The sequence below is a fragment of the Oncorhynchus tshawytscha genome, linkage group LG07 (assembly GCF_018296145.1).
Source record: "Oncorhynchus tshawytscha isolate Ot180627B linkage group LG07, Otsh_v2.0, whole genome shotgun sequence".
Lineage (NCBI taxonomy): Eukaryota > Metazoa > Chordata > Actinopteri > Salmoniformes > Salmonidae > Oncorhynchus > Oncorhynchus tshawytscha.
Genome location: NC_056435.1, coordinates 62,318,303 through 62,332,857, shown reverse-complemented (window position 1 = coordinate 62,332,857; position 14,555 = coordinate 62,318,303). Strand labels below are relative to the sequence as shown.

Sequence of the window (14,555 nt, the reverse complement as noted above, 5' to 3'; positions counted from 1 at the left end):
GAGATGATTCTGACAGCAACATAAACATGATATTCTTATGGAGAGGCAGTGGTCATTCAGATGGAACTATTAGCAGGCAAAGGTGTGTGATGGCCAACACGCTGCTCGTCCAATTTATTTGAACTAGGCAAGTCAGTTAAGAACAAATTCTTATTTACAAAGACTGCCTACCCCGGCCATACCCTAACACGGACGACCCTGAGCCAATTGTGCGCCGCCCTATGGGACTCCCAATCATGGCCGGTTGTGATACAGCCCAGCATCGAACCAGGGTCTGTAGTGACGCATCTAGCACTGAGATGCAGTGCCTTAGACCCCAATCAGCATCCAAACAACCAGTTCTTATCACTGTTACAATTAATTTAAAAAACATAGCAAAAACGCATACTGTAGAAGTGACGTCAAAATAATACAATAATTAAGGAAATAGATTTTTTGTGGTCATCCTATCCTGTCTGGGTTGGCACCCCCCCCTTGGGTTGTGCCATGGCGGAGATCTTTGTGGGCTATACTCGGCCCTGTCTCAGGATGGTAAGTTGGTGGTTGAAGATATCCCTCTAGTGGTGTGGGGGCTGTGCTTTGGCAAAGTGGGTGGGGTTATATCCTTCCTGTTTGGCCCTGTCCGGGGGTGTCCTCGGATGGGTCCACAGTGTCTCCTGACCCCTCCTGTCTCAGCCTCCAGTATTTATGCTGCAGTAGTTTGTGTCGGGGGGCTAAGGTCAGTTTGTTATATCTGGAGTATTTCTCCTGTCCTATTCGGTGTCCTGTGTGAATTTAAGTGTGCTCTCTCTAATTCTCTCCTTCTCTCTTTCTCTCTCTCGGAGGACCTGAGGCCTATGACCATGCCTCAGGACTACCTGACACGATTACTCCTTGCTGTCCCCAGTCCACCTGGCCGTGCTGCTGCTCCAGTTTCAACTGTTCTGCCTTATTATTATTGGACCATGCTGGTCATTTATGAATATTTGAACATCTTGGCCATGTTCTATTATAATCTCCACCCGGCACAGCCAGAAGAGGACTGGCCACCCCACAGCCTGGTTTCTTCCTAGGTTTTGGCCTTTCTAGGGAGTTTTTCCGAGCCACCGTGCTTCTACACCTGCATTGCTTGCTGTTTGGGGTTTTAGGCTGGGTTTCTGTATAGCACTTTGAGATATCAGCTGATGTACGAAGGGCTATATAAATACATTTGATTTGATTTTTGTAAAACCTTACAATCAGGAGAGAATCTGTGTGAACATACCAACTCAATCAGATATACTTGATAAAATGTGTTTTATTTACACAAATATTTTCAAATACTAGTCTACATACGGACAAAAATATATACAGTGATGTAAGGACTCATACAACTTCATTATGTCGATGTATGCATGTATTTCATACGTTGTGATATTTCAAATGAAAAAAGGATGCATATGTACAGCTATACTCAAACAAGATTCCCATTTCTGGCACTAACACAGGAAAAATTCAACCGTTCAAGTTCAATACATCCTTCAGTGTTTAGCCAAACAGATGATCGATCAAGAAACGTAGCCTCGAAACAAACTAAATACAAAAAAAACAAACAATTCCTCAGGTTCGAACAGCAGAGAAAAAATTTCAAGCCAACTTAACCAGGACTCCGGTGCTTTCGTATTCTGTTGTGATCTAACAAATATTTTCTCCCCCATATTATCTCCACATAACTCAGTGTAACTCCAAGAAAACAAAGGTTTGGTCAGTCTCCTCTTTTTCCAAACGATTGAGTAAACTTTGGTTTTTTTACAACTTGAATTAATTCAAGGAACTGTAAAGCAGCAAGTTTGAGAGAAACGTTTCAAATTAACCAAACGGATGGCTTTGTCTGGATTTCGAATGGTTTGGATGACAATACTGACATCAAACCGTTTCCACAGCAAATTAAACCCACCCAGCACCACAGCATTTCAGTACAAAAAAAGAAAACTTTCAGGGAACCCTTACATCAAAAAGACTAGGTATCCAGTTCGGTAGAAAGGCAAGACATACTATTCAGACTAAAGTGTCATTAGTATAGGTGGAGTGAGGCGGCTTCAGTGTTTCAACACACGACTGGAGCACAGAACAGCACCAAACACTTTCAAATGCCATGGGGAAGAGTCTTTATAATGGTGGTATGGAGTTCTGGATTGACCTAAACACAGGGGATTGCTTAAGGTGTTCTAGCCAGGTCTTGTTTGACAACATTGCATTAGTAAACTACAGATTCTGCTCCTTTTGGTATGAATGTTACCGTCCTTTCCTGTTGCCTTCCGCTAACTACTTCGCGTGACCATTATCAGTGATGTACAAACAAAACGTGTTGCAAGGGGAGGGACCCCCATCACCAGTGGATTCATAACTTGTTATTGGCTTGTGAACATAAGACACAGCCACACACACACAGCCACAGCGTCACTTCAATATGAAAGGAATACCTGGATGTGTCAATTACACAGAACATTCATTTCATATGTCTGTTTACCTCAAGTTCATTAAAGGAGATACAAACTAACATTGTTCAGATGAGACTGCCTTCAGAGGTTGGCATTCCTGGATCTCAGGGCAGTTGGACTGTGTGAATGAGTAGAGGTGGTGGCGCGGGCCGGCAGAGTGAGTGGCTCCTGTTGGTTGCAATCACTGGGGGGGACCAGCAGCGGCGGGCACGGGGACGCTCAGGGCGTTGGTGGCAGCAGAGAGAACGGGCGAGCCGGTGAGGGTGACCAGGGCAGTAGCGACTGGCAAGGCAGAGATGCCTAGAGAGAGACAGGGAATTTAGCTTAACTAAGCATGCGGGTTACTTAGAAAACACTCCAAGGGAGTTCTGATGATGCAGTGACTACATTAACCAATGGGTTACATAGGAAAGATAACAATGGATGCACTCAAATATGGTGAGAGTTGAGCTCTTCTGAAATGTATTGCATTAAATTACAGTATGTCAATGTGATAGTCATTATTTTACTACCCATCTTTAAAGGCCTTTGCTGAAAATACGATTTTAGCCATCTTATGCCACCCCGGAAAAAATGTGCACGCCGCGGGCAAATTCTTAGGCCATAAACAGTCGGTGTCTTGGCTTGATCAGTGTGACAGGGTCCATGTCTGCCGATCGTGCATACATTTATTTTGTCCCCCCACACCAAACGCGATCACGACACGCAGGTTAAAATATCAAAACAAATTCTGAACCAATTACATTCATTTGGGGACAGGTCAAAAAGCATTAAACCTTTATGGCAATTTAGCTAGTTAGCTGTTGCTGGCTAATTTGTCCTATTTTGCTAGCTTGCTGTTGCTAGCTAATTTCTCCTGGGATATAAACATTGAGTTGTTATTTTACCTGAAATGCACAAGGTCCTCTACGCCGACAATTAATCCACGCATAAAACGGTCAACCGCATAATTTCTAATCATTTCTCCTCCTAGGCTCTTGACTTTATATTGCGATTGGCAACTTTCATAAATTAGGTGCATTACCGCCACTGACCTCGTTCGTCTTTCGGTCACCCACGTGGGTATAACCAAATGAGATGGCACGTGGTTCTATAAACCAGTGAGGAGATGGGAGAGGCAGGACTTGCAGCGCGATCTGCGTCGGAAATGGAACTGACTATTTTAGCCCTTGGCAACAAGACGCTAATTGGCACACGCGAGCAGAGTGGGTGCAATAATTGAATAATATAGATATCTAAATTTATTTTGCAGCGCACACCACAGGAGCAGTGTAGTCAGCCTGTAAGTAACACCACGTGCAGTCGTAGTCATGTGTGGCCGGTGTTGAGCCGATCCCAGTAACTGACCAATAGGAACACACCCGGCACACAATAATTGTGAATAGTCCGATTAATTGAAACGTTTCCATGCTGTGCAAGAAAAACGATTTCCCTAATAATCTTGCTTGCATAACATCTGAAATCAGGGTACCTGATTGGATTTTGAAAAACTCACCAATCAAAATAAACATTCTACCACAGCGACCATGTTATTTTGGGGCAGCTGCTTCTGAACTTGGACATATGAAGTTTGTATATGAAAACTATTTCTATGATGCATACTTCAGTTTTTCCCAAACTCACTTGACTCGTGCATAAGCAAAGAGAGGCTTGCTCTACTGGCAGATGCACAGATCAAACACACAGCAGCAGTTGACCTAGCCTCTCAAGCCAATTGCATAATGTGACAACAGAACTAGATCAAATCGTACAATCTGGCCAGGTTGATAAAGATATTAATTTGGTAACGTTGCACAGTGTGACGTTATAATCGTAAAAAATAGAATCTGACGTACAGTCTACAAAGGCCTTTAGAGGAATGACAGCATACTGAGGACATTTGCCTGGGAAAATATAGCAGGTGACCAAGCTTCATCGAATCTTTACACAGACCAAGTTCACTTCTTGAATCCATTAAATTTCCGAGCTCGGCCTCCCACTGACAAAACATCCTCCTCAACACTGAGTAATGGGAGATCAGACGAGAAGCCGGGAGGGCATTCAGGCTGATTGGTGTGTGTGTGTGTGTGTGCGCTCACCAGTGATCATGTTGGCTGTGCTCACGGCTGTATTTCCACAGGGTAGGTTAGCCGACCCTGGCATGCGACCCTGCTCTTTCACAATGGGATCTGTGTGGACAAGAAAACACATATTGAACAAACCTCCAGTGTCATGACTGTCCTGTGAGGATCCAAATAGGTCAGATCAGGTTTGCAATGAATGACTTCAACCAGATCCTCCCCCCCCCCGCTACACTGCTCCTGTGGCGTGCGCTGCAAAATAAATTACGCTACTCTCAACCCCCCCACTGGGAACCATCGACCCGGCTGGCTAGCCCATCTTCTACGTATCATCTTCAGGAGCAAATGGAAGGAAAATAAAGTGTAGTTCTGTTCAGTACTACACGACAAGTCACCAGATACCGGACAACTACAGAGAAGAACAGTAGAAGACTTGTTGGAACCATTTTTGGACAATCAGTGCCTTACAAGCGTGCCCTGAATAGGCCCAACCCCCTTTCCAAGGCGGCCCGGTTCCGAGAGAGATACTCGACGAACCAAGGCATTTCACGTAAACACATTCATGACTTCTTACTCAGAGGGAGGCAATTGTGTGCAAAGTATATAATTACTGTAATTAAAAAATAAAAAAAACTTTAGTTAACTAGACAAGTCAGTTATTTTACAATGACGGCCTACCCCGGCCAAACCCTTCCCTAACCGGATGACGCTGGGGCAATTGTGTGCTGCCCTATGGGACTCCCGATCACAGCCGGTTGTGATACAGCCTATATGTACCAAAGTTAAGTGTGTCTGTCCCGCTCTGCCACTACAAAACGTTTTGCTAATGTGCCCTAATGAACACGACCCTGATTAGCACAAACAAACGATATCAAAGCCAACTAAATGTGAAGAGACCAGAACATCCGTCTCCCTTAAAAAAAAAAACTGTTTAAGCTGTGAGTTGCTTTTAAAGAGAAACCTTGTTGCAATGCGAAGTAACCCCAGTTATAACAAGCCTTTTATTTGCTGTTGTAACTACAGCTTGGCCTATAGAGCCATAGAGAGGACCACAGGTTCAAAGACATAATAAAAACACCACAGAACAAAGCACACAGGGTTACAGTTGGGACCATCTTTCCTGTCAGCAGCAGCCACAACTAAATCATTTTCTCATCTAATCAACAAACCCACAGCAGTTCCGTTCCAATCATTATTATGTGGGCAACTTTCAGAGAATATTCTAAGATCCTCACCAACCTAGAAATTTGTCTCAGACTGTGAAAATTTATTTTTTAAAATAATGTTAAAGTTTCTCAACTTTCCGAGACTCAGCGTTATGACATTGTCATGAACAGCACCGCAGACATTCAAATGAGCGTGATGCGAAACTGTGATCTCATACAGCCAGACATATTATCTGGCCATGTACGCTTCACGTCCTTGCACTTCAACACTCTTAGTTGTTGCGGAAATCAACCCAATATTGCTGTTTACTTCATGCATCGCTGAGTCTACCTTTAAAAACCTTCAACATCCACACTCACAGAAGTAGGGGTGATCCATGGCCTCGCGGGCAGTCAACCGGGCCTGATGGTCATAGCGCAGAAGCTTGTCCAGAAAGTCCAGACCCTCAGGACTGATCAGTTGCTGGTTCTCACTGTGGACGAAGCGCTCCCACCGCTTACGAGAGTGTCTGGAAGGGGAGAGCTGGTTAAGAGCAGCTGTGTGTGTTCAGATTCAGGAGTTGGTTTTACTAAGTGCCCAAAACAAGTGCAGAAAACCACACATTAGTAAAAGACAGACAACCACCTACCTTCCCAGAATGTCATTGAACCGAGGCTCCAACTCTATGTTGTACTTGTCAATGTAGTCGTACAGGTCTTCCGTTCCCAAAACCTTGGCTATTCTCACCAACTGACAAAGGGGGGGGAAATGGGAAAATACCATTCATGAATAGAACTGACAGGATTCCCTATAGTACCTGACATAATGAAATCTCTTGTATACAATCCATTTCCATCGGAATGTTCTGGAACCTTTCAGCCTCCTGAACAGGCACAAGGTTATTCTCGTCACTTGTAATGAATGGGGCCCTTGCGACATGGCGGACAACGTTTTGGAGTGTTTACCTGGTCGTAGTAGACCATTGAAACATTTTTTTATTTTTTTACCTTTATTTAACCAGGTAGGCTAGTTGAGAACAAGTTCTCATTTGCAACTGCAACCTGGCCAAGATAAAGCATAGCAGTGTGAACAGACAACACAGAGTTACACATGGAGTAAACAATTAACAAGTCAATAACACAGTAGGAAAAAAAGAGAGTCTATATACATTGTGTGCAAAAGGCATGAGGAGGTAGGCGGATAATTACAATTTTGCATATTAACACTGGAGTGATAAATGATCAGATGGTCATGTACAGGTAGAGATATTGGTGTGCAAAAGAGCTGAAAAGTAAATAAATAAAAACAGTATGGGGATGAGGTAGGTAAAATTGGGTGGGCTATTTACCGATAGACTATGTACAGCTGCAGCGATCGGTTAGCTGCTCAGATAGCTGATGTTTGAAGTTGGTGAGGGAGATAAGTCTCCAACTTCAGCGATTTTTGCAATTCGTTCCAGTCACAGGCAGCAGAGAACTGGAACGAAAGGCGGCCATGAGGTGTTGGCTTTAGGGATGATCAGTGAGATACACCTGCTGGAGCGCGTGCTACGGGTGGGTGTTGCCATCGTGACCAGTGAACTGAGATAAGGCGGAGCTTTACCTAGCATGGACTTGTAGACGACCTGGAGCCAGTGGGTCTGGCGACGAATATGTAGCGAGGGCCAGCCGACTAGAGCATACAGGTCGCAGTGGTGGGTGGTATAAGGTGCTTTAGTAACAAAACGGATGGCACTGTGATAAACTGCAACCAGTTTGCTGAGTAGAGTGTTGGAAGCTATTTTGTAGATGACATCGCCGATGTCGAGGATCGGTAGGATAGTCAGTTTTACTAGGGTAAGTTTGGCGGCATGAGTGATGGAGGCTTTGTTGCGGAATAGAAAGCAGACTCTAGATTTGATTTTAGATTGGAGATGTTTGATATGAGTCTGGTGTACAACGTATTGGATAGTGTTTCCCTGGTCGTTGTAGACCATTGAAACATGGTGTACAACGTATTGGATAGTGTTTACCTGGTCGTAGTTGTCGTGGCCGTGGAAGAAAGGCTCCTTCCTGAAGACCATGCTGGCCAACATGCAGCCCAAGCTCCACATGTCCAGACTGTAGTCATACATCTGGAAGAAGAAGACAGTCAAATCAGTGAGTTAGAGAAAAGCCAAGATGTCAGAATTTAAGAGGTGCTTGCAACAGCCCCTTAGGGAAATATTGGGACCATCTAATGAAATGGATTAGAATGACCAATGGGAGATTTGCCTGTTTAGTTTTCACATTGCCGCATGGTTCCAGTAACTACGGTGGATGCTTAACCAGCTCAGCAGTTTGGTTCAATGGTGTGAAAAGGGTGTGTGCATGTAGCTGTGATCTACACAACAGAAAATAATATAGACTGAGCTTGACAATTAAGAACAGTAGCTGGACAACATACCTGATAATCGACCAGAAGCTCAGGTCCTTTGAAGTAGCGAGAAGCCACTCGGACATTATACTCCTGTCCCGGGTGATAGAACTCAGCCAGACCCCAGTCAATAAGGCGCAGCTGGAAGAACACAAACACAGACAGTCGATACTGAGAGGAGCAGAACAGGGTTGTGTTCATTACGACAACAAACAGAAATAAAGAGACAAACGGGGAGGGACTACTTGGGCACTGTAATGTTGTTGTGCAATATCTGCTTGTATTACAGCTCCAATAATACATCATAACATGATTCATCAAGAGTTAAAATATTTCCATTTAAACTAGCGTATTTTTTTTGTGGTCACATTAAAATGTTAAAATGACAAAGGTCTTGTCTACGGGCAAATCGGATGGAGGGAAAATAACCATGCCTCTGCCGCATTGGTCATAAACACTCACCTTGCGGTGTTCGTGATCAATCATCACGTTGTGGGGTTTCACGTCCCTGTGCATGATTCCCATGCTGTGGGAGTAGTCTAGGGCCTGCGGACAGAGCCAAAATGGCTGCATGTTAACAACAAGGAGGCTGGGGATTTAATCAACAAAGAAATGCAGATGACAAAACAGACATTTTCTTCCTGTGTGGGCGCACAAACATGTTGAAGGGCAAATAGACGGTTAATATGTAACCACCAGACAAACAAGGGGCTTATACTCTAAGCACCCGAATGGTCTTGTTTTGGGAGAGGAAAATGCTGACTCATGTCTAGCAGTCTTTGGGCCTTCCAATACATTTTGAGAGCACAAATGAAATGGGGTAGTACACCCAAATTACAACATTACGAGACCCACCTTGAGGATCTCGAACATGTAGAACCGGATGTCATAGTCCGTTAGGGTCTGGTACAATTGCTGCAAGTAAAAACGGATGAATCAATACCGTGATTTAACCAAACCCTGAAGAGTCCATGCAAACATCTGTCTAACCAACCTGAACCCATCATCTAATACAAAGAGTTCACATATTATTCAAATCACAAGCTATCAACTTGGGCATCTGACTGGTAACACTTAGGCCTATTACGGAACACCAAACTTGACGCAACCATTCCAATGGATCATCGCGTATCAGTGATTGAGGATAGAACCACAAGACATGAAACATCCTGGCCCCCGAAGACAGCACTGAACCTGTTCACATACACTGATGTTGGAGTCATTAAAACTTGTTTTTCAACCACTCCACAAATGCCTTGTTAACAAACTATAGTTTTGGCAAGTAGGTTAGGACATCTACTTTGTGCATAACAAGTAATTTTTCAAATTTCAAATTATTTTTTTTTTGTTTACAGACAGATTATTTCACTGTATCATAATTCCAGTGGGTCAGAAGTTTACATACACTAAGTTGACTGTGCCTTTAAACAGCTAAAAAAAATTTTGTAGACCTCCACAAGTCTGCTCCCAAGGATGAACCAATTTCCTAACGCCTGAAGGTACCACGTTCATCTGAACAAACAATAGTACGCAAGTATAAACACCATGGGACTACGCAGCCATCATACCGCTCAGGAAGGAGATGCATTCTGTCTCTTAGAGATGAACATACTTCGGTGCAAAAAGTGCAAATCAATCCCACAACAGCTGCAAAGGACCTTGTGAAGGTGCTGGAGGAAACCGGTACAAAAGTATCTATATCTACAGTAAAACGAGTCCTATATCGACATAACCTGAAAGGCCGCTCAGCAAGGAAGAAGCCACTGCTCCAAAATCGCCATAAAAAGCCAGACTACGGTTGCAACTGCACATGGGGACAAAGATCGTACTTTTTGGAGAAATGTCCTCTGGTTTGATGAAGCAAAAAAAGAACTGTTTGGCCATAATGACCACCGTTATGTTTGGAGGAAAAAGGAGGATGCTTGCAAGCCAAAGAACACCATCCCAACCGTGTAGAACAGGGGTGGCATCATCATGTTGTGGGGGTGCTTTCCTGCAGGAGGGACTGGTGCACTTCACAAAATAGATAGCATCAAAAGGCTGCTAAATATGTGGATATATTGAAGCAACATCAGTCAGGTCTTCCAAATGGACAATGACCCCAAGCATACTTCCAAAGTTGTGGCAAAATGGCTTAAGGACAACAAAGTCAAGGTATTGGAGTGGCCATCACAAAGCCCTGACCTCAATCCTATAGAAAATTTGAACTGAAAAAGCGTGTTCGAGCAAGGAGGCCTACAAACCTGACTCAGTTACACCAGCTCTGTCCGGAGGAATGGGCCAAAATTCACCCAACTTATTGTGGGAAGCTTGTGGAAGGCTACCCGAAACGTTTGACCATAGTTAAAACTATTTAAAGGCAATGATACCAAATATGAATTGAGTGTATGTAAACTTCTGACCCACTGGGAATGTGATGAAAGAAATAAAAGCTGAAATAAATCATTCTCAACTATTATTATGACATTTCACATTCTTAAAATGAAGTGGTGATCCTAACTAACCTAAGACAGGGCATTTTTACTAGGATTAAATGTAAGGAATAGTGAAAAACTGAGTTTAAATGTATTTGGCTAAGGTGTATGTAAACCTCTGACTTCAAATGTACACACTGGAGTACGGGGAAACAACATGCATGCCAAAAAAGGTTTCATAGGGCTTTGTTTCTGAATGGAGATGACACTGTCAAGAAACAGAAGAAAACAGACTGCAACGAGGACGGACTACCTGAACTTGTAAGAAACGCGAAACGTTTTAATGCGGTGTGGTCTAATGAATACGACCCCGGGGTTAAAACAGATGCTCCATCTTACCTTGAAGTCTGTGTTGTTGACATGTTCAAAGACCAAGGCCGGAGTCCGAGACTGAAAGAAAAGAAGGGGTTGTTGCATTGAAGTCATGGGAGCCCCTCTAAAAGCGTAATACAGTTCACACCTCTTTCCCCACCATTCCTACTCACCACTGGGTCTTTGACGATGTCTACAAGGGAGATGACGTTGGGGCCTCCGCGGAGGTTCTCCAGGATCTTAATTTCACGCTTGATTTTCTTCTTCTTGACAGGCTATGGACACAATTAAAAACCAATTGTATTGATTGTCGGGTGGTTTTACTTCAATATGATTCCAACAAGCCCATGTGAGACCCTATCAAATGGCAAATCTATGATCTGAATGATATTGATTTCTCATCGTGGCCTTACCTTGAGTATTTTCACCACAACCTTCTCATTGTTGGTGATGTTGATTGCTTCAAACACTTCACTGTACTTTCCACGTCCCAGCTTCCGCACCAACTGGAAGTCATCTTGATTTCTGAGGTCAGAATTGTTTTTGTCAATTACACAATTCAAGGAAATTGGAATTAAACCGCAGAGTTTCAATGTGCAAAGAAGAGAAAGTCATCCATTTGTTTAGCAAGCACCAACCAACATTTTCGGACTTAGTTTAGAGACTGGGAGTTTGTGTGTGTGTGTGTGTGTGTGTGGTCGCTGCATACCCCCATTCCACCACATGGGACTCATAGTCCCAGTACTCCCTGGGCCGTTGTGTGTTGACATCGGTGTACACGCGGGCCCGACTCGGCACGGGTCCTGACATGTCCGACAGCTTGGCAGAGGAGAGGGGGTGCACTTACTGCAGAGAAGGATGAGGAGGGAAGAGAGTAGGCGGGAGAAGAGGGAAGGTGGGGTAACAGGTCAGGGGCCTCTTCCTGGCAGGGGGTTAGGGGGCTTTGGCTGTAGGGTGGGGGGCACCAGGGGAGGACAGCTGAGACAACAGGGGGATAGGGAGGGGGGGACACAATGTCAGTTATATTTGAGACCATCACCTAGGCCAGATCAAATATGTATCATTGACATGGGTGTAAAAACTCCCTGCAGAACTGATGACCAGTGCAGACAATCAAAGTATCTACAGGTGTGTGTGTGTGTGTAATGCAATGCAATGAAATTTGATGCACTGTTACAACACTGCATTTGTTGTTGCAAACTAAATTAAAGGCCTGATTACCAGCAGGCTGTTTTAAAATGTGTCACTGCATCGCCCATAAAGTATTGACAATGTTTAATTACTAAAGCTGGTGGGGATAAGCTATGCAACTATTGATTTAGTTTAAAATACAAAATCCATTCTCTTTACTGCACTGATCATCAAAGTTTGATGGAATTCATCATTACCACCACACACAAAAAAAGGGGTGAAAATACTATCACATTTGACTTTTTATACTCTAACAGAAGGTCCCATTTGTTCAGAAAAATGTTCATACATACTCATATATAGGCTTCTATTGATAAATGATGAGATCTATCCATATGTCATGCCAATAGACCATTTCCCCTGCAATAGTCAAGCCTTCGCTTATCTTTGCCAACAACAAACGGTCATAACTCTGGTGCCTGTCAAATATATCCTCTAGCTCTGTATGGAGGTTGGCATAGGTATGCGTTTTCATTTATTTAAACCTTTATTTAACTAGGCAAGTCAGTTACGAACAAATTCTTATTTACAAGGATGGCCTACCCAGGATGACGCTGGGCAAATTGTGTACCGCCCTATGGGAATCCCAAATGCGGCGGGATGTAATATAGTATGTAGCTGACCTAGGCTTAAAGTAAGTGCTTTTTAGCAACTATCCATGGGAAGCCAGAAGTCATATACACTTCCATTTCAACTTATTGTGCTGGTGGGCAGGATGGTTGGTCATTATGAAGTGACACGAGGTATGCAGAGGCAGTGTGTCTACAACAGACCCACATTTGGAAAGTATGTTTAATAATATGATTCTTTAGATATTTTGTCTCAAACTCCCACCCATCATAAAGACCAACCTCCTACTCCTTGAAGTTACCTCAGCAGCCGGGCAGAGCCCAACTGTGGTTCCGGGTCACGACACCATTGTAACAGAGTGCATTTGTTCTGCTTCGAGCAACTAGCAACCACTGAGTGACAGTTGCCTTTAGATTTCAATTTAATATTAACCTCAACCAACATGCTACGGGCGAGTTCCACATCATTCTAAAGTTAGCATACTTTAATTTGAAAAAGATGTAGCAATAAATAATCTTCTCTGCAATGGATGCAAGACACCTTTGGGGAAATGTGGTGTTGCTGCCCTCTGGCTAAGATATAGCTAACTAACGGTAGGTAACAGTAGCTAATGCCATGTTTGACAACAAACGTGTATCTAGCTTTTGAGGAATAAGAAATGTTTGTTTGCTCAGTACCTCATGAGTAGTTACGATAGTTAGCTAGACTAACGTCTCCCGAGTGGCGGTCTAAGGCACTGCTAGAGGCGTCACTACAGACCCGGGTTCCATCCCGGGCCGTATCACTAACCGGCCGTGATCGGGAGTCCCATAGGGCGGTGCACAATTGACCCAGCGTCGTACGGGTTAGGGGAGGGTTTGGCCGGAGGGGCTTTACAAGTAGGCTTTCATTGTAAATAATAATTTGTTCTTAACTGACTTGCCTAGTTAAATAAAAACATAAAAACGTTAACGAAATCAATGTAACAACTGTAGGTTGCAGCGTATCCCCAAACTCGTTCCTGGCGATCCTAAGGGATGCACGTTTTGATTTGATTGAACACTACACAGCAGATTCAAATGATCAACGCTCAACGATCAGTTTATTATTTGGATCAGCTGTGTGGTGCACCTAGGGCAAAAACCAATAGGTGCACCCCTTGGGGTCCCCAAGACCAAGATTAGGAAACGCTGAGGGGGTTGCTTCAAAGATTAGCTATACTAGCTAACGTTAGCACTTTCACATATCTAGCTAGCTAACGCATGGCTGGTTTGCGCAGTTTGGCAGCAATAACTACATTGGACAGTTGTGTTATCCAATTACAGTAGCTAGCTACCGGTAGTCTCATCTAGCCCAGCGAGCTAACGCGTTAGTCACCAGTCCCAATGGCAAGCTTGAAAACTAGCTAGTTAGCTAACTGCTTGTTTCATAAAATAATTTGAACCAGAGTCCAAACTTCCATTGTATAGTTAGTTACCTCTTTGATAAAATCTGTGACCCACCTCCTCTTTTAGGAGCGGAATGAAGGCAGGATCCCTTCCTTTCCTCTCGCCGGTGTACTTGCGTATGATTTTTGCTGTCTCAGGGACAATATGGCCGACTACCGCCACTCACGGCTGTTCTTCTTCTTTTGGCGGATCGCAACCAACTTAAAGGTGCATATGCCGCCATCTACTGTACTGGAGTGTGATGCTGGTCTCCTCCTTATTCTGTGGATTTTATATGGCAGTTGGCAACCAACTTTAAGGTGCATAACCGCCACCAACTGGACTGGAATGTGGACCAGAGACAGCGATGGTCTAAATCCAACCCAATAATCTAATTTACATAAATACAAAATACATAATTAAATACTACATCCCCTGAAGATTTCCCCAGCAGTTCACTTAATCCTGGCTCTTCAACCACATTACTCCTCACATCAAATAATAATCGCTCCCTTTCTCTTACATATTTCTGGCACGGAAATA

At 43.7% G+C, this 14,555-nt stretch overlaps 1 protein-coding gene across 4 annotated transcripts; it reads right to left on the bottom strand.

Moving 5' to 3' along the window:
- Positions 1–1,258: 1,258 nt before the first annotated feature.
- Positions 1,259–14,219, bottom strand: LOC112255002 (casein kinase II subunit alpha). 4 transcript variants are annotated; one of them, XM_042324790.1, is made up of 13 exons: positions 14,063–14,219; positions 11,555–11,823; positions 11,259–11,370; positions 11,019–11,120; positions 10,873–10,923; positions 8,915–8,974; positions 8,522–8,605; positions 8,090–8,200; positions 7,677–7,778; positions 6,315–6,415; positions 6,046–6,194; positions 4,538–4,627; positions 1,259–2,759 (listed from the first exon to the last, which is right to left on the bottom strand). In XM_042324790.1, exons 2-13 carry the CDS (start codon positions 11,653–11,655, stop codon positions 2,641–2,643), a joined length of 1,182 nt encoding a protein of 393 aa, XP_042180724.1. In that variant the 5' UTR covers positions 11,656–11,823; positions 14,063–14,219; the 3' UTR covers positions 1,259–2,640. The 4 variants fall into 4 exon arrangements, with proteins under 4 accessions (XP_042180724.1, XP_042180726.1, XP_042180725.1 ...); XM_042324792.1 differs by having other exon boundaries at positions 11,555–11,691; positions 14,063–14,199; XM_042324791.1 differs by having other exon boundaries at positions 14,088–14,196.
- Positions 14,220–14,555: the final 336 nt, after the last annotated feature.